The sequence below is a fragment of the Phyllosticta capitalensis genome, assembly GCF_038381095.1.
Source record: "Phyllosticta capitalensis strain CBS 128856 chromosome Unknown BKA78scaffold_12, whole genome shotgun sequence".
In the NCBI taxonomy this organism is placed as follows: domain Eukaryota; kingdom Fungi; phylum Ascomycota; class Dothideomycetes; order Botryosphaeriales; family Phyllostictaceae; genus Phyllosticta; species Phyllosticta capitalensis.
Genome location: NW_027117450.1, coordinates 1,114,805 through 1,134,669, shown reverse-complemented (window position 1 = coordinate 1,134,669; position 19,865 = coordinate 1,114,805). Strand labels below are relative to the sequence as shown.

Here is a 19,865-nt window from a genome sequence, read left to right as displayed (position 1 = left end):
GCTTACAATGCTCCCACGCCCACACCCACGCCACTGCTTTGTTGTTCATCTCCTCTTCATATTGACATTTTTCAATTTCCTCTCCTCCTCTCTCTCTCTACCCCGACGGTTATTCCTGCAGCGACACCCGCCGAGGCCAGGGATGTTTGGCGCGCTCATGTTTCAACACCAGCGCTTTTTAGCTCCCGTCTGGTCTGGACCCCTCTCTTTTGAATCTGGAGCTTAGAACCGGCTCAAACTACGTACACTAAGCTCCTGTCTTGTGAACGTGCCTCGTCTCCGTCACCACATGAGAATTGCAAATACGCACCGCACCTAGCCCAAGACCATCATCTCTCCAACACTTCCACAACCATCACCGACATGTCACGAGTCGGCGTAGCTTTGCGCCATCTACGGACGTACCCGCCTCCCACAGACAAAGCCCTCGATTGTCCCCTAGCACATCCATTCCTCTGTCCACATGGCACCGTCAAAATTGCAGATACCTACCGCACTGGCAACAATGCACGGCCGGGGATGCGCGGAGGTTGCAGCTCGTGGGCGTGGGGCGCGTCGCGGATGATCTTCACCTCTCAGGTCCCCTCCCTCCCGCCAGGCCGTCACGCAGCCTGCATGAGCATCCAATCCAGTATCCACTCCTCTGCGGCCGGCATGTGAAGGAAGCTCAAGCAAACCTAGCGACTTGTCAATCAGGGTCAAAGCAAACCGAGATCGTCGCTGCAGCTACATCCGAGCTTCAAATTGTCCGGGCATCCCTCTCTCCTCGCGCCATCACCATTATTTCAGACACGTATTGTTGCTTGCACGGAGCGTCCGTCTCTCCTTGACCAAGTGACGTTATTTGCACTGGGGATATAACTAGTAGCCATCGCCATCTCGGCTGCGGTAGGACCAATAATGCTATGCCTTGCCGTCAAATCGTAATTCTCTTCCAGACTGTCGATATTTCCCACCACGAATCCCTTTCGATAAATACTCCTCCCACAAATCCAAATTTCAATCCACCTCCCCCTTTCCCCCAACCCCCGGAAAATCCCATGTGCAAATATAGATAGCTGTGGCCAGTCTCGCTTACGCCGCAGTAATACATAATACGAAGCGACGACAACAATCACCTCGAATGACGCTTCTTTTGCGCATCCAAACCTACCGTTTGAAAGACCCGTGATCCGTCTTGAGCCAGGCGGTACGATAGGCGCGCAAGCGAAATTGCGAGGCGCCCTCGTCGCCTGCTGTCGATGGATTGTTGTGTGGTTTGGGTCTGTGGTACTCTTACTTATCTGGTGGGTGGAAAAAGAGCTTGAGAAGCGGTCATGTCTGTCTTCTGTACAAAACGTCGACTGAAGAATCTGGTTGGTGATGGAAGATGGTTGTAAATTTGTTTTTTTGCGTCGATTGGAAATTTAAAAAAAAATTTCCTCTCTGCTGTACTCAAGACTCCATGCGCTCCTCTGCCATGGCACAAAGAATTCGAGGCGACATACAATACACTCCAAAGGACTCATACCCCGCAAATCTAACACTTCAACTTGATGCCATGGCGCAGCTCCTCCTCGCGGACCTCAAACATGACCTGCACGCCGACAAACAGCGCGCCGCACGCCCCCGCGAAGAAGGCCAGGCCCGAGTAGTTGCCAAAGATGGCCTTGACCAGGGCCTGCAAGCCATCCAGACCAATGGCGAAGCCGACCAGGTTTGCCGCCATCATCATGAGCACGTTGCCCACGGCGCCGACGCCGCAGAGGACGCGGTAGGCCGTGGGTCGCGAGGCCCAGCGGCGGCGCGGGAACGCCATCGACGCCAGCACCTCGGGCGCCACGAAGAGCGTGATGAGCCAGCCCCACATGAGCAGCCGCAGCTGGATGTCGTGCCACAGGGCGACGAAGGTGAAGACGGCGAGGAAGTTTGCGACGGCCCGCGCCTTGCCCCACGGCCCGCCGCTGCGGCTGCCGCCGATGGGGATGAAGATGTAGCGCACGATCCAGCGGTTGAAGCTGCGGTGCCACCCGCGCCAAAAGGCCAGCGCCGAGTAGTTGTCGCTCATGCACCGCACCATGTTTTCCGGCGGGTCGATGCCGTCGAGCAGCGCCCACAGCCGGAAGAACCGCCACGGCAGCAGCAGCTTCAGCCAGATGTGGTGCAGGTTGAAGTAGCCGAGCATGCTGAGTTGGAAGGGCGTATACGCGGCCCAGTCGGGCTGCACGTGGAAGATGGCCACGGCGTAAATGTAGTGGCAGACAACCTCCATTGTCAACAGTGCGACGATGAAGCGGATCGCGTAGAGCGTCGTCCTTTGGCGCGTGATGCTGGGTGCCCGGTACCGCTGCTGCGAAATGTAGTCGTTGAAGGTGAGGATTGGGCCCGTGAGATACAAGGGCGAGTAGAGAGCGTAGGCGATGTAGTTGCGGAAGCTGTAATCACTCGCCTTGGCCGGAATGGACACGCGGTCTCGCTCAGAAAGGTTCGAGGGATCAAGTTGCTTCTTCTTATGTGTATAAGCAGTTATCCAGTGGTGATGGGGCCATGCAATCTTACCTCTATGGGGCTTCCTCCCCGCATGTTGATGCTCCAGTAGTAGTCCAGGTTGAAGCTGATCAAGCGCAGGACCGTAATATTAAAGAGAACCTCCCAGCGAGACATCAATCCGCCGTAGCTGTCAAGCCAGGCTCCCCAGGTCCCTTCGCCGTCGTTGCCATGGATGAATGCTGCAACGTCTTTATAGGGATAGCCTTGGAATATTTCATTTGCAAACAAAGTCCCCACATTGAATATCCAGGTAGCTGCGGGCTGGTATTTCTTGGGCACAGTGGTTGCAATTTTGTAGTTCAAGTACAGAATCCCAAGAACTTTGAGAGCCGAAAATCCGTGGAGCGCCGTCACAAAAACCAGGGCAAAGGCAAAATCAAAGGAAATTCTTTGCTCGAGTCGCGCGTCGGCGGCAGCCTCAACGCTCAAGCCCTGGGTCAGATTGAAGCCATTGTTCGCGGGTGCTGTTTGGCGGACCTGGGTATATGTATCCGCGCGGCACAGGTAGTCGTAAAGACGGCGAAGAAGGGGATGGAGAATGACGACGATGAACAAGTAGGGGATGTTGTCACGAAATGAAGAGTATTGGTGGTCCGTATTGTCCTGCACAGAGTCAATTCCTGCATACTTCTCGTTGCCTTTGAGTGACGTACGACTTTGCGACCTGGGATCCAGCCTTTGGAAAGCAGCGGCTCAATCTTTGGATAGTTGGGATGCGATGCTAAGGGTCCATCAGTCACGCCATGTCCTGATTGCCAAATGAGTTGTATTTCCTACGTTGAGATACATCATACACCGATTTGAACATCATGGGCACCACCGTGAGGAAGACCAAATAGTAAAAGTAGAACTCGGGGGTGTTCCATCTCGATGGTTGAGCATTCGTAGCCCGTATTGAAGCATTTGCAGCAGTCCCCTTGGCCTGGCCATTTTGTGTCTCTTGTGCCGAAGAATTTGCAGTGTCGGTGGCGCGCGACTCGCTATTTACTTGTTTGGCCGGAGTTGTCGAGGAGGTAGTAAAGCGAGTATCCAGCGTGTCCAAGGAGTAGAGACGGCGCAGGCCGGAGAGCCATGATATCCACGATGACATGACGAGCGACTCGTTTTCAGACCATTGCAGACAGACGCGCTCCCGAGAACGAGCGAAAAGGAGTCGGAGGCTGGCAGGAGGGCGAGGCGAAGTGCGCGAGGATGGTGGACGTGTTGGAGCGAATGGGTTGTAAGCTGACCGGGTCTCTCCCTCCGCTGGCCTCCGCGCTCCGCTACCAAGCTCCGCCCCGGGCTCGCGCGTGTCGCGCTTCCAATCGCCCTCTCAACTCGACAACTCCATCGCGCAAACCCGATTTGCATCTTCACGCTCGACACCACCTGCTTACATCAGGTCACGCTCGACGCGCAGCAAGCGCACAATCAATCCGCCTGGTCTCCTGCAAAAGCGTGCCAACCTCCATCACCATGGCGCTACCCACCTCTCAAGCACCAGCTCAGAATGAGTACGCCGGAGGTAATTGATGCCATTTGCGAGTCGATGCAAGGCCAACGATTGACATTGATTACGCAGATGAGGTCTCTGCCATCGTCCTCGACCCCGGCTACTCGACAACTCGCGCTGGCTTCGCTGGCGAAGATGTGCCAAAATCAGTGATTCCATCCTTCTATGGCCTGCGCGACGGCCAAGGCGACCCCGTTTTCGGCGAAAACTCGATCCACAACCCGCTGCTCAACCTAGAAATCAAGAACCCATGGTCCACAGAGGGCGTGGTGGAGGATTGGGACGTTGCAACAAAGTTGTGGGAATATTCCATCACTTCGCGCCTGACGGGCACAAAGGGAACCAGTGCGTCCAAGAATGGTCTTAACAACGGAGACGGCGATGTCAACATGGAAGACGCTGAAGAGTCGGAAAAGCCTCTGGAGGGCTCACCACTGCTCATGTCCGAGCCGGGCTGGGTGACTCAGAAGCATCGCGAAAAGTGCATCGAGGTTGCAATGGAGGAATGGGGAGCTCCCGCATTCTATGTCCAGAAGACGGGAGTCTTGGCTGCGTAGGTGCGATGCGATTACTAGGAAGTCTTCAAGCTGACCTCTTTAGATTCGCATCAGGAAAACCATCAGCGCTGGTAGTTGACATTGGCGCTGCAACGACTTCCGTCACCCCGGTCATTGATGGTCTCGTCATCAAGAAGGGTTAGTTTGTTCTCTTGCAGTGCTTTGGATTTTGCTAAGAAACCATGCCCAGGTATCATGAAGTCGCCTCTGGCGGGCAACTTTGTATCGCAGCAATTGCGACTCATCTTCAAGCAGTCACAGGTGCCATTGACCCCTCACTACATGGTCGCCTCCAAGACTCCTGTGGAAGCAGGTGCTCCTGCTCAGGCTGTCTACAAGAAGTTCGACAAGGAACCCCACCCGTCGTTCAGAAGACTGGAGGAGGAACGGGTCATCACGGAGTTCAAGGAATCGGTAGTGCAGATGTGGACCGGCCCAGGGAAGCTAAGCAGCAGTGGCAACGAAGAAGTTGCCAAGAGCTCCCCTACTCGACCATTCGAGATGCCCGACGGGTGGAACCAGGTCTTTGGTGTTGAGCGATTCAAGGCCGCCGAGGGGTTGTTTGACGCAAAGGCTGCTCTCACAGACTCGGATAACCCTAGGCCGCGCGATGACCAGACCATACCGCAACTCGTAGTCCAAGCCCTCAGCCACGTCGACGTCGAAGTTCGCCCGGCACTTCTCGCCAACATCGTCGTGACTGGTGGCTCCTCTCTGATGTATGGCTTCACGGACCGCTTGAACCAGGAGCTGTCAGCAATGTACCCTGGCCCGAGGATCAGGTTGCAGGCACCTGGACCTACTGTTGAGCGAAAGTATGCCAGCTGGATTGGCGGAAGTATTCTCGGGAGCCTGGGCAGTTTCCACCAGGTGAGCTTTATCGATTCAAAGCTATTACAAGCAGCGGCTAATCAGAAACATAGCTCTGGGTCAGCAAGAAGGAGTACGATGAGCATGGTGCAGCCATTGTCGAGAAGAGATGCAAGTAGGTGTAATGAGAAGCAAAGTGGTGGACGGCGTTTGTCAGGATACCAAAAGGCTGTGGCATGGTTTTGCATCTGGTTTAGACATTGGTAGTGAGGAATAAAGAACCAGACGACGTTCCGATGGTGTTTTGACAGCTCCTTGACCGTGGAACGAAATGTGGGGGACGCGCCGCACGTGCGCTGCCCGCCGGGTTTTTAGCGCGCCAAGGCGCCGATGTTTACTTTGAAGCCGCTCGTGTTGTTTGCGCCCTGGACAAACTACTCTGCCAACCCTGGGCAGGCGCGCAACCATTCTGCTACCGTTGCGAACATGGTCGACGAAGTTACTCCCGCGCGCCGTTCGAGGCGTGCTGCTCCCCGCCGCCAAACTATCGTCGAATCCTCCGGTGACGAAGACGCAAACACGACACACCAAGACAGCGAAGAAGAGTACACGCCCGCACCACCTACGACATCAAGACGACGAAAGGCTTCCGAAGTTCCTGTCGCGCCGCGCACCGCGACAAAGTCACGGCGAACGAGAGCCAGTCAGTCTGTCGAACCCTCCGAAATGGCCACACCCAGCAGAGAGAGCGTTTCGGTTGAGCCAGAGGCGGAGTCTACGAGGAAGTCATCATCCACGCGGAGAGGCAGGCGGAATGTTCGCGAGAGTCGCCGGAGTAGGCTCTCAGCCGCCCCAAGTGTAAATTGCCCCATTCAACACCATTATCCCAAAGGTCAATCTTTAAATTGCTCATCATTACTAGGAGCCAGAGGCGACACCACGACGAGCAAGCCGCGCAACCCCGCTATCCGACATCACGGACGCCGTCGATAACACATCAAATATTCATAACGAAACGGACCTTCAATCAGAGGCGACGCCCCGGCCGAAGAAGCAGCAGCCAATCCAGGAGGACTTGGAAAACACTGAAGCTTTGGCTCGTCAAAAGACACCAGTCGCGACGCGAGAGGCTTCCGAAAGACCCGAACCCACTCCTCGACAAGAGCCCGTGCAGACGGAAGATCACGACGTGACGAAGCTCGAGTCCTCGAAGAGTCCGGCAGAGGCGAAACCACCCGCTTCGCAGGCACCAATTCAGTCGCCCATGGCCACCAGGATTGACCCACGTGCTGCCATGATGGAGAGGCCCATGGATATTGCAGCCCGAGCAAAGGCGGCTGCGCAACCCATGTCCCAAGAGCCACAAGCACCAAAGGCAAGAATGGTAATCACATGGCTTGTCCTGACAAACTTCAAGAGTTATGCAGGCGAACAGAGAGTTGGGCCATTCCACTCTTCCTTCTCCGCCGTTGTAGGACCCAACGGCTCGGGCAAATCCAATGTCATCGATTCGCTTCTATTCGTCTTTGGTTTCAGAGCAAGCAAGATGCGTCAAAGCAAGATTTCTGCATTGATTCACAATTCGGCCGGTCATCCAAACCTCGATCATTGCGAGGTCGAGGTCCAGTTTCAAGAAGTCAAAGATCTCCCCGGTGGAGGCAGCGAAGTCATCCCCGATTCTGGTCTCACGGTATCTCGCAGGGCATTCAAGAACAACTCGAGCAAGTACTACGTCAACGGGAAGGAGTCCAATTTCACCGTCGTGACAGCACTGCTCCGGGACCGAGGAATTGACCTGGACCACAAACGTTTCTTGATCCTGCAGGGCGAGGTTGAATCGATTGCGACCATGAAGCCAAAAGCGCCAAGCGAACACGAGGACGGTCTTTTGGAGTATCTGGAGGATATCATCGGCACGTCCAAGTACAAGGCGCCAATCGAAGAGGCCGCGACTGAGGTCGAAAGACTCAACGAGGTTTGCCAGGAGAAGCACAACAGGGTGCAGCACGTCGAGAAGGAAAAAGAGGGCTTGGAGGAGAAGAAGAACAAAGCTTTGGCCTACGTCCGCGACGAGAATGAACTGGCTTCCAAGCAATCCGCTCTGTGGCAATTGTTCATGAGCGAGACACAAGACAACATCCAGGTCACGCAAGAGGCAGTTGACGAGATTCAAGCTTCACTCAATGAGGAATTTGAAATGCACCAGGGGCGTCAGGAGGAAATCAAGGAAATGGAAAAGCAACACAAGTCCAGCGCCAAGGAGTATGAGAAGCTCAACAAGCAAACCCAGGAGCTGCTCAAAGATCTTGCCAAGATTGACAAGGAAAATGTCAAATTCGAGGAAAAGAAAAAGTTCCTGACCAACAAGCAAAAGAAGCTTCAAAAGGTCCTTGAGACGAGCAGGTTTGGTGTTTCCGAGGGCGAAACCCACATCCAACAAGCGGACGACGACATCAAGCGGAATACTGCCCAGATTGATGAGCTGCGGGAGAAGATGGAGGGCGAGGAAGAGCAACTCAACGAAATTCGCGACAATCTAAAGGGCAAGACTCAGCACATTTCAGATGACATTGCGCGGAAACAAAAGTCGCTCGAGCCATGGAACGATAAGATCAACGAGCACAAATCCAACATGGCCGTCGCACAGAGTGAGCTGGACATTCTTAGAGAAAAGGACGGCGCCGGTGCTGCTGCGATAGCCGATACCGAAGCAAAGATTGCCGCCCTCCAGGAATCCAAGGAAGCCAAGCAAGCTGAGTTGGAGGAGTGTCGTTTGGAGAAGCGGCGGACTGAGAAGGAGATCAAAAAGGTCCAGAGTGACTTGGCGTCTCTTTTGGAACAGGAACCAGCCGTCCGAACCAAGCTGTCTTCGGCTCGCCAGAGAGCAGACGAGGCGCGGTCCAATTTCTCTGCAAGCCAATCTCAGGGCAAGGTCCTCACCGGACTGATGCGCCTCAAGGAGTCGGGACGTATCAACGGTTTCCATGGTCGTCTTGGCAACTTGGGTGCGATCGATGGCAAGTACGACGTCGCCATCTCGACTGCGTGCCCACAATTGAACAACCTAGTGGTGGATTCGGTCGGCGTTGGTGAGCAGTGCATCGAGTACCTCCGCAAAAACGATCTGGGGCGCGCAAACTTTGTGTTACTCGACCGATTGGCTCAACGCGACCTCTCCCAGATCAAGACCCCAGAAGACGCTCCTAGGCTGTTCGACCTGGTCAAGCCAAAGCACGACAAATTTAGGCCAGCTTTCTACAGCGCTCTACAAAACACGTTGGTAGCGGATGACCTTGCGCAAGCCAATCGCATCGCCTATGGCGCGAAGAGATGGCGAGTCGTCACTCTCGACGGACAGCTCATAGACAAGTCTGGAACCATGAGTGGTGGTGGCAACAGAGTTCTCAAGGGTGCAATGTCGTCAAAGTTGGCAGCGGATGTCACCAAGGAACAGGTAGCCAAGCTGGAGACTGACAGAGACACCGTCGAAAAGACCCTTCAGGAGCTGCAGCAAGAACAGAGGCAGCTTGAGACGACCCTGAGAAAGCTCAACGACACCATTCCCAAGCTCGAAACCAAGGAACAAAAAGCCGTGCTCGAGATGGAAAGCTTTGACCGCAACGAAGCCGATTTGCAGCGCCGAATCAAGGAGATTGCGGCCGAGTCACAGCCCTCGAAGACGGACAAAGCGCGCCGGGCGAGCTTGGAGAAGAATATTGCAAGTATGGAGAAGGACATTGGCAAGCTCCACGAAGAGACTTCCTCTGTCGAAGAAGAAATCAAGGCGCTCCAAGACCAGATTATGCAAATTGGTGGCATCAAACTGCGAACCCAAAAGGCCAAGGTGGACATGCTCAAGGAGCAGATTGACACATTGACGGATGAAATGTCTCGTGCCGAGGTGTCAAAGGCCAAAGCAACCAAGCAAGTCGCCAAGCAACAAAAGGCCCACAGGGAGGCAGAAGCCGAGCTGGAGAGCCTCGCTGCAGAAATGGAGAAGGTCGAGGAGGACGTGCAGACACAGAGGAAGGACTCTAGCGGCGCACGAAAGCAAGCCGAGGAAGCCCAGGATGCCCTCGAGGAGAAGAAGGATGCCCTTGAAGCCCTCAAATCTGAACTCGACGTCAAGATTGCCAAGATGAACGAGACTCGCGGCGTCGAGATTGAGATGAAGAACAAGCTGGAGGAGCACAAGAAGAGTCTGAAGGAAAACCAAATGCGCTTGAGGCATTGGGAGGACAAACTTGGCAAGCTCACCCTCACAAACATCACCGACATCGGCGAAGAGCAGGAGCCCGAGTCGCCGCCAACCTATACAAAGGACGAGCTGCAAGACATGGACAAGGCTGCGCTCAAGAGAGACATTGCCGCCCTCGAAGAGAAGACGCAAAACGTCCAGGTGGAACTTGGGGTGTTGGCTGAATACCGTCGCCGTGTCGAGGAACACGCTGCTCGCAGTGCGGACCTCGCGCAGGCAGTCGGCGAGCGCGACACCAACAAGAAGCGCTGCGAAGAGCTGCGCAGCTTGCGCCTCGAAGGCTTCATGGAAGGCCTGACCATCATTGGCCAGCGCCTCAAGGAAATGTACCAGATGATCACCATGGGCGGCAACGCCTTGCTCGAGCTGGTCGACACCATGGACCCCTTTAGCGAAGGCATCAACTTCAGCGTCATGCCGCCACGCAAGGGCTGGAAGAACATTTCCAACCTCTCTGGTGGAGAGAAGACGCTGAGCAGCCTGGCGCTCGTGTTTGCCCTGCACCACTACAAGCCGACGCCGCTCTACGTCATGGACGAAATCGATGCAGCCCTGGACTTTCGAAATGTAAGTGCCCTGCCCGGCCTCGCTCTCTCGCACAAGTCGCGTTGCTGCGAGACATTTTCTTTTCTGATTCAGTTCCTGACATGTGGCGCCCCGCCCGCCCGCCTGCAGATCTCGATTGTCGCTAGCTACATCTCCGAGCGCACCAAGAATGCCCAGTTCATCGTCATTTCGCTGCGCAACAACATGTTTGAGTCGGCTGTGCGGCTGGTTGGTATCTACAAGGTGAACCACATGGTAAGGCTCCCCCACCCATTCGCGATGACCACCGCGCGCTAATGTCTCCCACAGACCAAGAGTGTCACGGTGGAAAACAAGGACTACATTGTCGCGAGGGCGCGACCACGCGCCGCATGAGGTGGTGTGTCTCCTTGCATTTTTTTGTTGGCGAAGCGGTGGGTGCTGGTTGGACACGGATTTCTTGGGCAGGAATGGGGCCATGATCAAAGGGAAAGGGCGGTGATCATGATAAGGCGTTTTAGGGTTGTTCTTGGTAGAGTAAGGGGCACCTCGATCGGCGAAAATGCTTACTAGCAAGCCAGCAGCCCGGTCATTGAGCTGTATGAATTTGTTTTTCAACATGATTGAATTCAGACTTCTGCCCCAGCCATAGCTTTAAGATGATATGTACAAAGATGACACTCCAAACTCCATGTGGCCGGAAAAGGGTATATATCTACAAAACCAAGAGTGCGCCGTGAGCCCCCATTACCAACCGCTGTACTGTACACATGTGTCAAGGCGCCAAAAGCAGATCAGAGATACGCACGCGGCGTACGGCGCTCTACTTTTCCGGGCAGCACGGATGCGACTCGGAATGCTCGTGGTAGTGTTTGCACATGTCTCTGACCCAGGGCTTGCAGCTGGCCAGCTTCGCGGCATCGTCGCCGCAGAGGGCCTTTCCCGAGTTTGTACACGAGAGGCAAAAGACGTATCGGCAGTCGACGCACATGTTTGCGCTGAGGTTTGGCTGCATGACGTCGCGGCAGGCCCAGCAGGCGCGCGTGTCCTTCCAGGCGGCGGGCTTCCAGGCGACGAGGGCGTGGCGGCTCATGCCCTGGAGCTCGGGGCGCTTGATACGGACGACGAGGTCGCGCAAAAACAGCGGGTGCCAGTCGTCCGGGTGCGTGGCCAGCAGCACGTCCGTCTTCTTGAAGGCGAACAGGTCGACGACGAGCTTGCGCAGCAGCGCCGTGTCGCGTATGTCGTCGTACAGCGTGCACGTGTCGGACGGCGTGGGCACGCTGTTGCTCTTCTCGGCCAACTCGGCCACCTTGTCCACGACGGCGTTGCGCAGCTTCTCCACCGACAGCCGGTCCGCCAGCCCGTAGAGGTTGAGGAGCAGGTAGAAGGCCACCTTGCCCTGCCGCTGGAACACGTCGTCCAGCGTCCCCGTGTACGCCCAGTGCAGGAAGAGCTCAAACGTCGCCACGTCCTCGGCCGGCAGCGACAGCTCCTGCGACAGCCCCTCGGCGAACGTGTGGTTGAGCGCCGCCCCGAAAAACGCAGAGTGGTGTGCCAGCACGTCGCGATGCACCAGGAAGGACTGCGCGTGCGGTCCAACGAGGATCGTCGAGATGACGGTAAACGTTTTGAATTGCGTCCTGTGCCACATGGACTGTTCGTTAGCAATGCTACCCAAGTCTGTGGGAACAAGAGTGCGTTGTCATGCAGCAATCGCATCCCCTTGCTTCGACCCCCCAAAAAAGTCTCTCCACCTCCATCGACGTACCGTAGCGAGAATGGCCGAGTGTTTTTTGACCGCGCTGCCAGCGCAAAGGAACCATGAGGTCGAGGCTTGACTACTTCGGTCGCCATGAGGAAAAGGTTTCCCCTCTTGAGGGAGCGCGCGGTGGTGGTATTTGTTGTAGGAATGCGCGAGCAAGTTCGGGCTGCTTGTCGACGAGCGAGAGCAATGATCCGCAACTTTCTGGAGAATCAGCACAAAAGGTGGAGAAGTGGAGAAGAAGATTTGCAAGAGAGAATGTTTGGAAGCCCGGCGGTGGGATATCTAATTGTGCGTTTGCTGTGGGTTGGCACCAGGCATGCTGGCATGCAGTGTCAATCAAGGAGTCAAACGGGGCCAGAGGTCGGGAACTGCAGCTTTCGTCATCTTAAGCAAGGATCATATGATGATTTCAACGTTCGCGTCTTTGAAGATGTTGCAAGTCGCCGTTTGGCATGGCCGCAAACTGTTCCCTGATGCTGACGCTTTGTCTCCGCTGGCCAAGGCAGTTTCCGGATGCGGAAGTTTCGGGACCCCAACGCCATCCACTGCGGAATTTTTCTTTGATGCATTTGAATAAGTTGGATGATTTCGCTATTCCAGAGCTGATTCGAGTTTTCGGGTGAGAAACGACATTTCCACTTCCGTATCTCGATCGACGTCGAAAGTCTGCGCAAAGGCACGTCAGAAAGCTGTCCAACGCACGACCCTGAGTAACCGCCCAATTCAACGCCTCCGTTGCAACCACCGCAAAGAAATCAAAAGCAAAAACTGCCCTGCATCCATTGACTAATCATGATACAAAATTGAATCGCGCATGCCAGCTGCAGGCATACTTTTGGCCGATTGAACCCATTTTAAATATCTCCGCCCACTCAAGGAAAAGGAAAGGTATGAAACCCCTCAGATACGGTGTTTTTCGCTCTCTACAGCGACGTTAGCAGCCTTGCGACTGGCTTCACTTCTTCTTGGACTCCTCACCAAGTCGAGAGTAGAGCATGTACAGAGCCATCTGGTTGCACTCCTGAGTGCCCGTGATGGTGACGAGACGCTCGTTGCTGTTGTCCTGGGGCTCGTTAATCTTGATGACGCTGCCACTCAGCTGACGTATCTCGTTGATCTTGGCGCCACCCTTGCCAATGATTGCGCCGACCATGTCGTTGGGAATGAAGATTTGCTGGGTGATTGGCTGACCAGGCATCATGCCCTGCATGGGCTGCGCAGGCTGACCGGCATGACCAGGTTGGGCAACGTGGGGAGCACCGTACTGCTGGGGCTGGTGAGGTCCAGCACCCGTGTAGGCATGACGTGGTGAGCCAGCTCCGTAGTGCACAGGAGCTTGCGGTTGCTGAGGATACTGGCTGTGCATGGGCGCGCCACCATAGCCGCCAGAGGGAGGGTTCCTCTGAGCCTGCGCCTTGTGGCGGTAGTTCTCTGGGTGGCCCCACGAACCACCAGCTGGCTGTGGAACATAGGGGACAACCTGCATGCCTCCGGGGACTACTCCGGCAGGACCACCACTGCGAGTCGCGTAGGCGGACGCCGCTGGGCCCCCAAATCTCTCAGTCAGTTGCTCGACAAGGGTGCTTCCAACGTAGTAAGTGGCAATGTGAACCGCATCAGCAACGCCAAGGACAACAAGCGAACGCTCCGTGGAGAGAGGAAGACAAGAATCAGACGCGTTGAGGCGAGCGCCAGAGGCTTCCTGGATCTCACGGATGCGGACACCGCCCTTGCCAATGATGGAGCCAATGAGGATGTGCGGGATGAGAAGGCGGAGGGGGTAAGTCTTGGACTGTGGGGTTGAGGGGGAGTTGATGTCCTCGTTGTTCAGGGTCCGAATAATCAGGCCGAATGCCTGCGAAACGGTCAGTCTTCACTCACCAAACAGGAGCATCGGCACGTACCTTGGCAACGGCATCAACGGGACCGCTGACGGTAAGGATGCGCTCGACAGCACCACGGGAGTAGTCGCTGACAGTGCACTTAGCTCCAGACATGCGACGGATTTGCGTCACATTCTCACCGCCCTTGCCAATGACGGTGGCAGCTTCGGCGCTGGAAATGATGGCGCGCACGTGGAGCCAGTTGGACTCGTCTTGGTGGCCCGAGCCCGCGGCAGACGAGGGACCATTGGTGGAGGTGGACAGAATGGGCTGGGTGTCCGGAGGAAGAGTCGGGGCCGTCGTCGGCGCATCGGGAACCTCGGTGTCGGCTTGGCCATCATTGGAAGTGCCATTCTGAGAGACCGGGGCGGCGTCTTCCTCCTCCTTTGACTTGGGCTCAGTCGTGTCAAGAGTCGGAATGGCAACAGGCTCAGGGGCCTCAGCAACAACCTCGTTTGCATCTTCTTTGACGATCTTGTCCAAAGCGGGACGTTTCGCGTCTGGCTGGTCGCCCGGACCAGATGGGGAAGAGGGCTCCTCCAAGGGGCGCTTCTGGCTCGGGGCCGCAGTTGTCGTGGGGGAAGCAGACATGATTGGAGAGTGCAGTATGCCCTGTTTTTATCAAGTAAAGAGTTTTGTTTGCTTCTTTTTCAGATCTTTAGGGATCACCGCCAAGGACGAAAACGGGATCAAACGCCGTTGGTAAAAGTGTCTCGTATTTGTTCTCGATTTACGTACAGCAGGGGCTGTCCAAGGAAAACTTGCTGGTGTAGGCGATCGGAACAAGGGGCGAGCGGCTTGGTGCTGGTGGAAGTGACGGAAAGGTGCAATGGAGTCGCCGGAGTGGAGATGGTGCAGAGTGCGGTGGACGGTGTAATGGTGCGGCGAATGGAGAGGTGTGGTATCGAGCGGGAGGAGCTCTCGGCGACTGAATTGAAAGAGGTGCCAAAGATGGTGGAGCGGCAGTATCGGGTGAGGAGGTTGAGTGAAGGATGCAGGGCCCGGAACAAGACGAAGATGGTGTTGAGAGATGAACGCGCGCCCGTCAGAAGCAAACCTTGCAGCGGTGCAGTCTTGTAGAATGGAAACCCGAGCGAGCGAGCGAGCGAGCTAGCCGGCAGAGCAACTGCGCGCGAGCGACTTCCGAATTGGCGAGAATCGGATCAAGATGACCGGACGCTGAGGGCAAAGTGCGGGTGAAGCGACGATGGAGAGGTGGTGATGGCTTTGAAGAGTCGGCGCGACGGATGGAATGTGGTGTCGAGGTGGAGAGGAACAGGAAAGAAGGCGTATCTGCGACAGAAGCTGCGGGAATTGCGGAGCCACGGCATCACTGTTTGCCTTGGCGCCGATCTCACTCACGTGACCGGATTATTTTGTGGCCGGTCGGTACGTGCCGACTGGTGAAGTACCACGGTGAAGTCGACGCTTGTCACTTACCCCGACTCTCGCGTTCCATGGCTTCCAATCAGGCCGACGAGCTTCCAAACATCCAGCAGTATGCCTCGGACGTCCATGGCTCCCTCCAGCATACGCCCAGACCGAGACAATCCGACCTCGATGCCTTCGAGGCGAGGCTCGACCAAACCGTCCAAGAGCTCAGAGAACGTGTCCGAGAGCAACAACGCGCTTTAGAAGAGGTACGGCCGAGCTGCTCCAGGCTGTGCGATTGCTGACCCCGTCTCAGCTTCGCAAATCTCACGCGTCGACTGCGCATTTTCGCTCCGAGGATCCTAAAACACAGCTCCATCAACTGCGGGTCCTGAAAGATGCATACGACGGCCTGACGTCACTCGAGCCGGATATTCCAGCTCCAGCTTCTGTGCTGCCACCGCTTCTCGCAGCTCGCATTACCCAGCAAGTCATCAATGAGACCAAGAATGCTATCCAAGACTCGCGCAAGCAGCTCGCCAACACGAAGCGCCAGCTTGAATGCGAACAAGGCAACCTGCGTGACGCCAATTCCATCACCAAGAGCTTAGAAAGCCGAATAGAACAGCTCCAAGTTGAGGACAATGAGACCTCGACCTGGTCCCCCTCCCAATTGGCTCAGGAGATGTTGACCGCAACCATCAAGCGCAAGGATACCTACGACCTGGAGACTGATAGGTTGCGCGCCAATCTGGAAAGCTTTACCAATGACCATCTGGCGTCCATGGTGGCGGCGGAAGAGCTAGGGGGACCGATTGTCGGCGACCTTTTGGAAATTGACGGTGACATGTTGGCGGCCGGCTTTTCGCTCCAAGGCAAACCGAAGCCTTTGAAGCCGGGGAAAAGTGTGGAGGACAAGAGACAGAGACGTCTGGATGACATTTGGGGAATGGGTTCCGGGACTGATGGAGCATTGTCTTCTGAAAGAGAGGCCGCGGCTCATGAAGTCCAATCTCTCCTTCAAAGCCTCTACGCTGCTAGAATAGGGCAGACCACGAGCGGTGAATACGTAGTTCTAGAGCGCGACTCCGCGGCAGCTCGGTTTCTGGTTCGGGCAAAGGTCGCGCAGCTACATCCCAAAGACGCGCGCAGACTGCGTTTGATCGACTTTGGCAGGGAACTGGAATAGATCAAATAGAGAATTCTTGATGATTACCAAAAAGGCTCTGCACAAATACAGTCCATCGTGCGTCGTCCCTGTTGTCGTTGTGCTCCAGGCTTGGCGCATGTCACGTGTAGTTTAGCCGACGGCACCCCCGGTCCGCACACAATTTCGCTAGTCGACGCAACACCTTCGGCCGCAGACAACGACATCGAAAGCCAACCACGACGCTGCACCAGCAAATCAGTCGCCATGGCCAGTGAGTGGAAGCATTTTGCTGCCGTCTGCGCTCGATGCTAATCGCTCGCAGAGTCAAAGAACTCGTCTCAGCACAACCAGTCCAAGAAGGCCCACAAGAACGGGTACGCTTCACCCCGAACCCGCCGCGTTTCCTAGGACGACACCGCGACTCGCTCACGATACGTCCTCGCACTTTGGAACGAACCGATCGCTGACAATGGCCGAAATACAGCATCAAAAAGCCTAAGACCCAGCGCTACCCCTCTCTCAAGGGCGTCGACCCCAAGTTCAGGAGGAACCACAGGCATGCGCTGCACGGCACCATGAGGGCTCTGGTGCGTACTCCCCGGAACCCACTCTCGAACGAGCGGAAGAAGCAAACCTGGCGAGCGGAGCGGCTGACATGACACTTGCGATTTTACAGAAGGAGTTCAAGGAGGGCAAGCGCGAGTCGGCATAAACGGGGTGCAGGCGATCCAGTACACGACGTTTCTTCGGACGGTTATCATGGCACGAAAGGTCTGAATGACTACTGGCGTTTCTGAGCTGGGTTCACGCTCGAATTGCAGCCCCCCAGCCTAAACTCTGGAAAAAGAACAAAATGGAATGGCTTTCGATCCCGACGCGTCTCGATGATGAACGATTCACACGCTTCTGCCTTGTCTACCTCCCCATCGACCGGCTTTCTTTTTTGCTCAATCTTCGTGGACCACCGTAGAGGGAGATGGATGATTTCGTCAAGAGAATTTGGGGCGCTATGTTTTGATACTCGTTTTCCACGGCATTAGTGTGTACAGCTCCGCGCGCTTCCCATGCACGACAGCTGAAGGATTTATATCGTGCCAAGATTTACTGCCTTTTCACTACCAAACACCCAGCCTTATCATCGTGAGGCTTGGGTGCATGGAGAAATGGCAACATGCCAGAAGCGATGCTTTAGCTCAATCAAGACATTCTTTTAGACTGGAGTTTTTTCCGTGTTGTGACTTGGGCTAATGTTTGCAAGCAGATCAACCTCAGATACAGCTTTTCAATGGAAGTCCTGAGGATGTAAAGGTCGAGCTAGTCATCCCCAAGCAGCCCTCGTCGAGCTTTGTCGTGACTGCCGGCGCTTCCCATGACGCCCGAGCCCCATGTTTACCATTGGCCGCCAACGAAATGTCGACTCGTAAGACAGAGTAGGGGTGCTTGATAGCTCCCTGCATCTGTTCTTCAACAAATCCAAATGTCCAAGTCTGGAGACACTTGAATACTCCCTTTCCACCCTCACCTTTAGCGACATCCAAGCCTCGTCCACGGCACGAACTTCTCTGGCGCTAAGCCTCAGAGTGGACATTTCCTTCGTCATCTTCTGTGGAATCTTCTACTTTACTTCCCAGAGCACCGACTTTGACTCCGCGTTCCAGCGCTCGCTCTCGTCTCCAGAACCTCAAGCAATAAATCCCAACCTGCCACTGTCCTTGCCGAAATATCCAGCGGAATTTGCGATACCTCATCCCCCACGTTTACCTCAACGGTGCATGCGAAGGACACGAATACATGGCAAGACGGCCAGCCCACACATGTCAAGATTCGCTCCCAATGCTCGAGACGGCAGTGGTACAGTAGGTCGCAAAAGAAAAGTCAACTCAATGCGGGATAGGGACGCTCGAGTGGTTCCTGCTCCCCGCTTCAATTCTCAGTTCCGGACTGCAAGGAGCTTGCTTGGATGCTTTTCTCGCAATCTACTATAGGAGCAAGTGAACCAAGTGTCGACATCACTCGGTGGACTGCCTCTGTCCTGCCCTCTGCTGCCATGTCCTGCTCTTCCTGGAAGGCAAACAGCACGGCCGAGTCCGGAGCGTCCTGCGAGCGTTTGGATGCCGCCGACGCCCCTTTCCGCTGTCAAAATCTCGATTTTCCTTCCTCTCTTCGCGTCATCTGGCGCACCTTCCGCGACTTTTGTTGCAGTCCGAGTTTTGGATTGAGGATTGGTAAAGGCCCGTGGCATACAACAACGGCTGCTCCGTCTCTTCTCAACGAGGTGTCTAAACGTTCGAACCTCCCTACGACACTGTCAGAGGACTTGGAAAGTGTCGAGTTCTATACGCACAAGGCGCTCCAGAGTTTCCTATCTGCGCGCTTCACGAGTTGTCCCTCTGGTAGATGCGTGCCGGACCTTTGCTACCTGCTTCGGATCATGGGGGCTTTGCGTGCGCTTCGGAGACGGCAAACAATGAACGCAGCAGAGGGAAACGCTGCTGGCATTTTACGCGCCTTTTCTCGCCTGTTGCTTCCCGCAGAGCAAGTCGCCTTTATGGCTGTGAAGTGACTGATCCTATCACTGCAGGTCCATCGGACTGCCTAGTAGGCTTGATGGAGGATACGTGGAGGTGACTGTCAGCTATGCCGTGGGCATCCATCTATGAGGCCAGACTGTTGGCTCGAGTGTTTTCTTTGCGCAGCTCTTGTGATGGCCGGATGAGAATGGAGGCGCGTCTCCGAAGGCGTGGTCAATCTTGTCGCTGGGAGGGTTTTGATGGTGCGGGTATCGCATGAGCTTGAGATCTTGCATTGGTTGCCGACAGACAGGAAAGGGAGACTTTGTTGAGATCGTGTATCGTGATGATCGCAGAGCACTTGACACTCCTAGTCGTCACCCTTCTAGAAGACCGGTACTCGTTATATCCTCTTTGTCCTGAGCTCGAATGCTTGAATGGTCGAATGGTTGCTGTCTCATGTAGATCTTCACGATCCTCTTATCGAAAAATAGACTGCTTGACGAAGTCCCCGGCAAGTTTGAAGACCTTCCTCCCAAAAGAGCGCACTCCCATAGTGGAATCCGAAAAACCTCCGCCTAGAATTTGTCTTCACAAAAGCGCGCCAGACTACCTACATTATCGTTGCATGAAGCTAATTTCCTTTCAACACCCTCAGGTCCGCTGCGCATCGCATGGCTGGATACGGGTGCCTTTCCTTCAATAATCAGTCGCCGGTTCCTCTAGGACAAGCTTCCAGATATCCCTAATGTGCAGCTTGAAAAGCCGGTCAATATCAACGGCGTAGTTGAAGATGCAAAGCAGCACAAGCAATTTGTCCTGGTGTCCTTTCGTTTGCCCAGGCGCACCAAGAAAGGAAAAGCAACACACTTTGCGCGCTCATTGAGGGGTTAGGCATGCGAGTATTCATCAGGAACAACCCTCTTGCTTCCGAGAAAATCATCACCGATCTGAGAATATGCGACCCCACTGAACCTTCACGTCATGGGGTCTGTCTCCTGGCGTTTCTACT

At 55.2% G+C, this 19,865-nt stretch overlaps 9 protein-coding genes across 9 annotated transcripts; 6 read left to right on the top strand and 3 right to left on the bottom strand.

The window, feature by feature from the left end:
• Positions 1-1,306: 1,306 nt before the first annotated feature.
• On the bottom strand, positions 1,307-3,801 carry BKA78DRAFT_55215 (glycerol:H+ symporter). Its single transcript, XM_066893362.1, has 5 exons — positions 3,307-3,801; positions 3,183-3,250; positions 3,007-3,132; positions 2,539-2,946; positions 1,307-2,485 (listed from the first exon to the last, which is right to left on the bottom strand). The coding sequence occupies exons 1-5, from the start codon at positions 3,617-3,619 to the stop codon at positions 1,520-1,522; spliced, it is 1,881 nt and encodes a 626-aa protein (XP_066739328.1). The 5' UTR covers positions 3,620-3,801; the 3' UTR covers positions 1,307-1,519.
• Positions 3,802-3,807: 6 nt separating this feature from the next.
• Positions 3,808-5,698, top strand: BKA78DRAFT_327147 (actin family). Its single transcript, XM_066889488.1, has 5 exons — positions 3,808-4,033; positions 4,091-4,574; positions 4,622-4,716; positions 4,769-5,448; positions 5,502-5,698. The coding sequence occupies exons 1-5, from the start codon at positions 3,985-3,987 to the stop codon at positions 5,565-5,567; spliced, it is 1,374 nt and encodes a 457-aa protein (XP_066739327.1). The 5' UTR covers positions 3,808-3,984; the 3' UTR covers positions 5,568-5,698.
• A 393-nt stretch (positions 5,699-6,091) lies between these two features.
• Positions 6,092-10,791, top strand: BKA78DRAFT_327142 (condensin subunit Cut3). Its single transcript, XM_066889487.1, has 4 exons — positions 6,092-6,246; positions 6,311-10,213; positions 10,322-10,447; positions 10,502-10,791. The coding sequence occupies exons 1-4, from the start codon at positions 6,115-6,117 to the stop codon at positions 10,565-10,567; spliced, it is 4,227 nt and encodes a 1,408-aa protein (XP_066739326.1). The 5' UTR covers positions 6,092-6,114; the 3' UTR covers positions 10,568-10,791.
• A 203-nt stretch (positions 10,792-10,994) lies between these two features.
• BKA78DRAFT_357235 (uncharacterized protein) lies at positions 10,995-12,028 on the bottom strand (the record flags this gene model as incomplete). The annotated part of the gene is made up of 2 exons (XM_066892183.1): positions 10,995-11,814; positions 11,943-12,028. The coding sequence occupies 2 exons, from the start codon at positions 12,026-12,028 to the stop codon at positions 10,995-10,997; spliced, it is 906 nt and encodes a 301-aa protein (XP_066739325.1).
• Positions 12,029-12,894: 866 nt separating this feature from the next.
• BKA78DRAFT_258441 (uncharacterized protein) lies at positions 12,895-14,413 on the bottom strand (the record flags this gene model as incomplete). The annotated part of the gene is made up of 2 exons (XM_066885283.1): positions 12,895-13,794; positions 13,844-14,413. 2 exons carry the CDS (start codon positions 14,411-14,413, stop codon positions 12,895-12,897), a joined length of 1,470 nt encoding a protein of 489 aa, XP_066739324.1.
• An 829-nt stretch (positions 14,414-15,242) lies between these two features.
• Positions 15,243-16,415, top strand: BKA78DRAFT_327139 (uncharacterized protein). The gene is made up of 2 exons (XM_066889486.1): positions 15,243-15,462; positions 15,510-16,415. The coding sequence occupies exons 1-2, from the start codon at positions 15,280-15,282 to the stop codon at positions 16,380-16,382; spliced, it is 1,056 nt and encodes a 351-aa protein (XP_066739323.1). The 5' UTR covers positions 15,243-15,279; the 3' UTR covers positions 16,383-16,415.
• Positions 16,416-16,607: 192 nt separating this feature from the next.
• Positions 16,608-17,055, top strand: BKA78DRAFT_357232 (60S ribosomal protein eL29; the record flags this gene model as incomplete). Its single annotated transcript, XM_066892182.1, has 4 exons — positions 16,608-16,614; positions 16,666-16,717; positions 16,828-16,930; positions 17,020-17,055. The coding sequence occupies 4 exons, from the start codon at positions 16,608-16,610 to the stop codon at positions 17,053-17,055; spliced, it is 198 nt and encodes a 65-aa protein (XP_066739322.1).
• BKA78DRAFT_55117 (uncharacterized protein) lies at positions 16,923-17,497 on the top strand. The gene is made up of 3 exons (XM_066893361.1): positions 16,923-16,930; positions 17,020-17,114; positions 17,165-17,497. The coding sequence occupies exons 2-3, from the start codon at positions 17,103-17,105 to the stop codon at positions 17,381-17,383; spliced, it is 231 nt and encodes a 76-aa protein (XP_066739321.1). The 5' UTR covers positions 16,923-16,930; positions 17,020-17,102; the 3' UTR covers positions 17,384-17,497.
• A 389-nt stretch (positions 17,498-17,886) lies between these two features.
• On the top strand, positions 17,887-19,331 carry BKA78DRAFT_327130 (uncharacterized protein; the record flags this gene model as incomplete). The annotated part of the gene is made up of 1 exon (XM_066889485.1): positions 17,887-19,331. A coding segment is annotated over exon 1 (598 nt), but the record flags the coding sequence as incomplete, so codon positions are not given.
• Between the last annotated feature and the right edge of the window lie 534 nt (positions 19,332-19,865).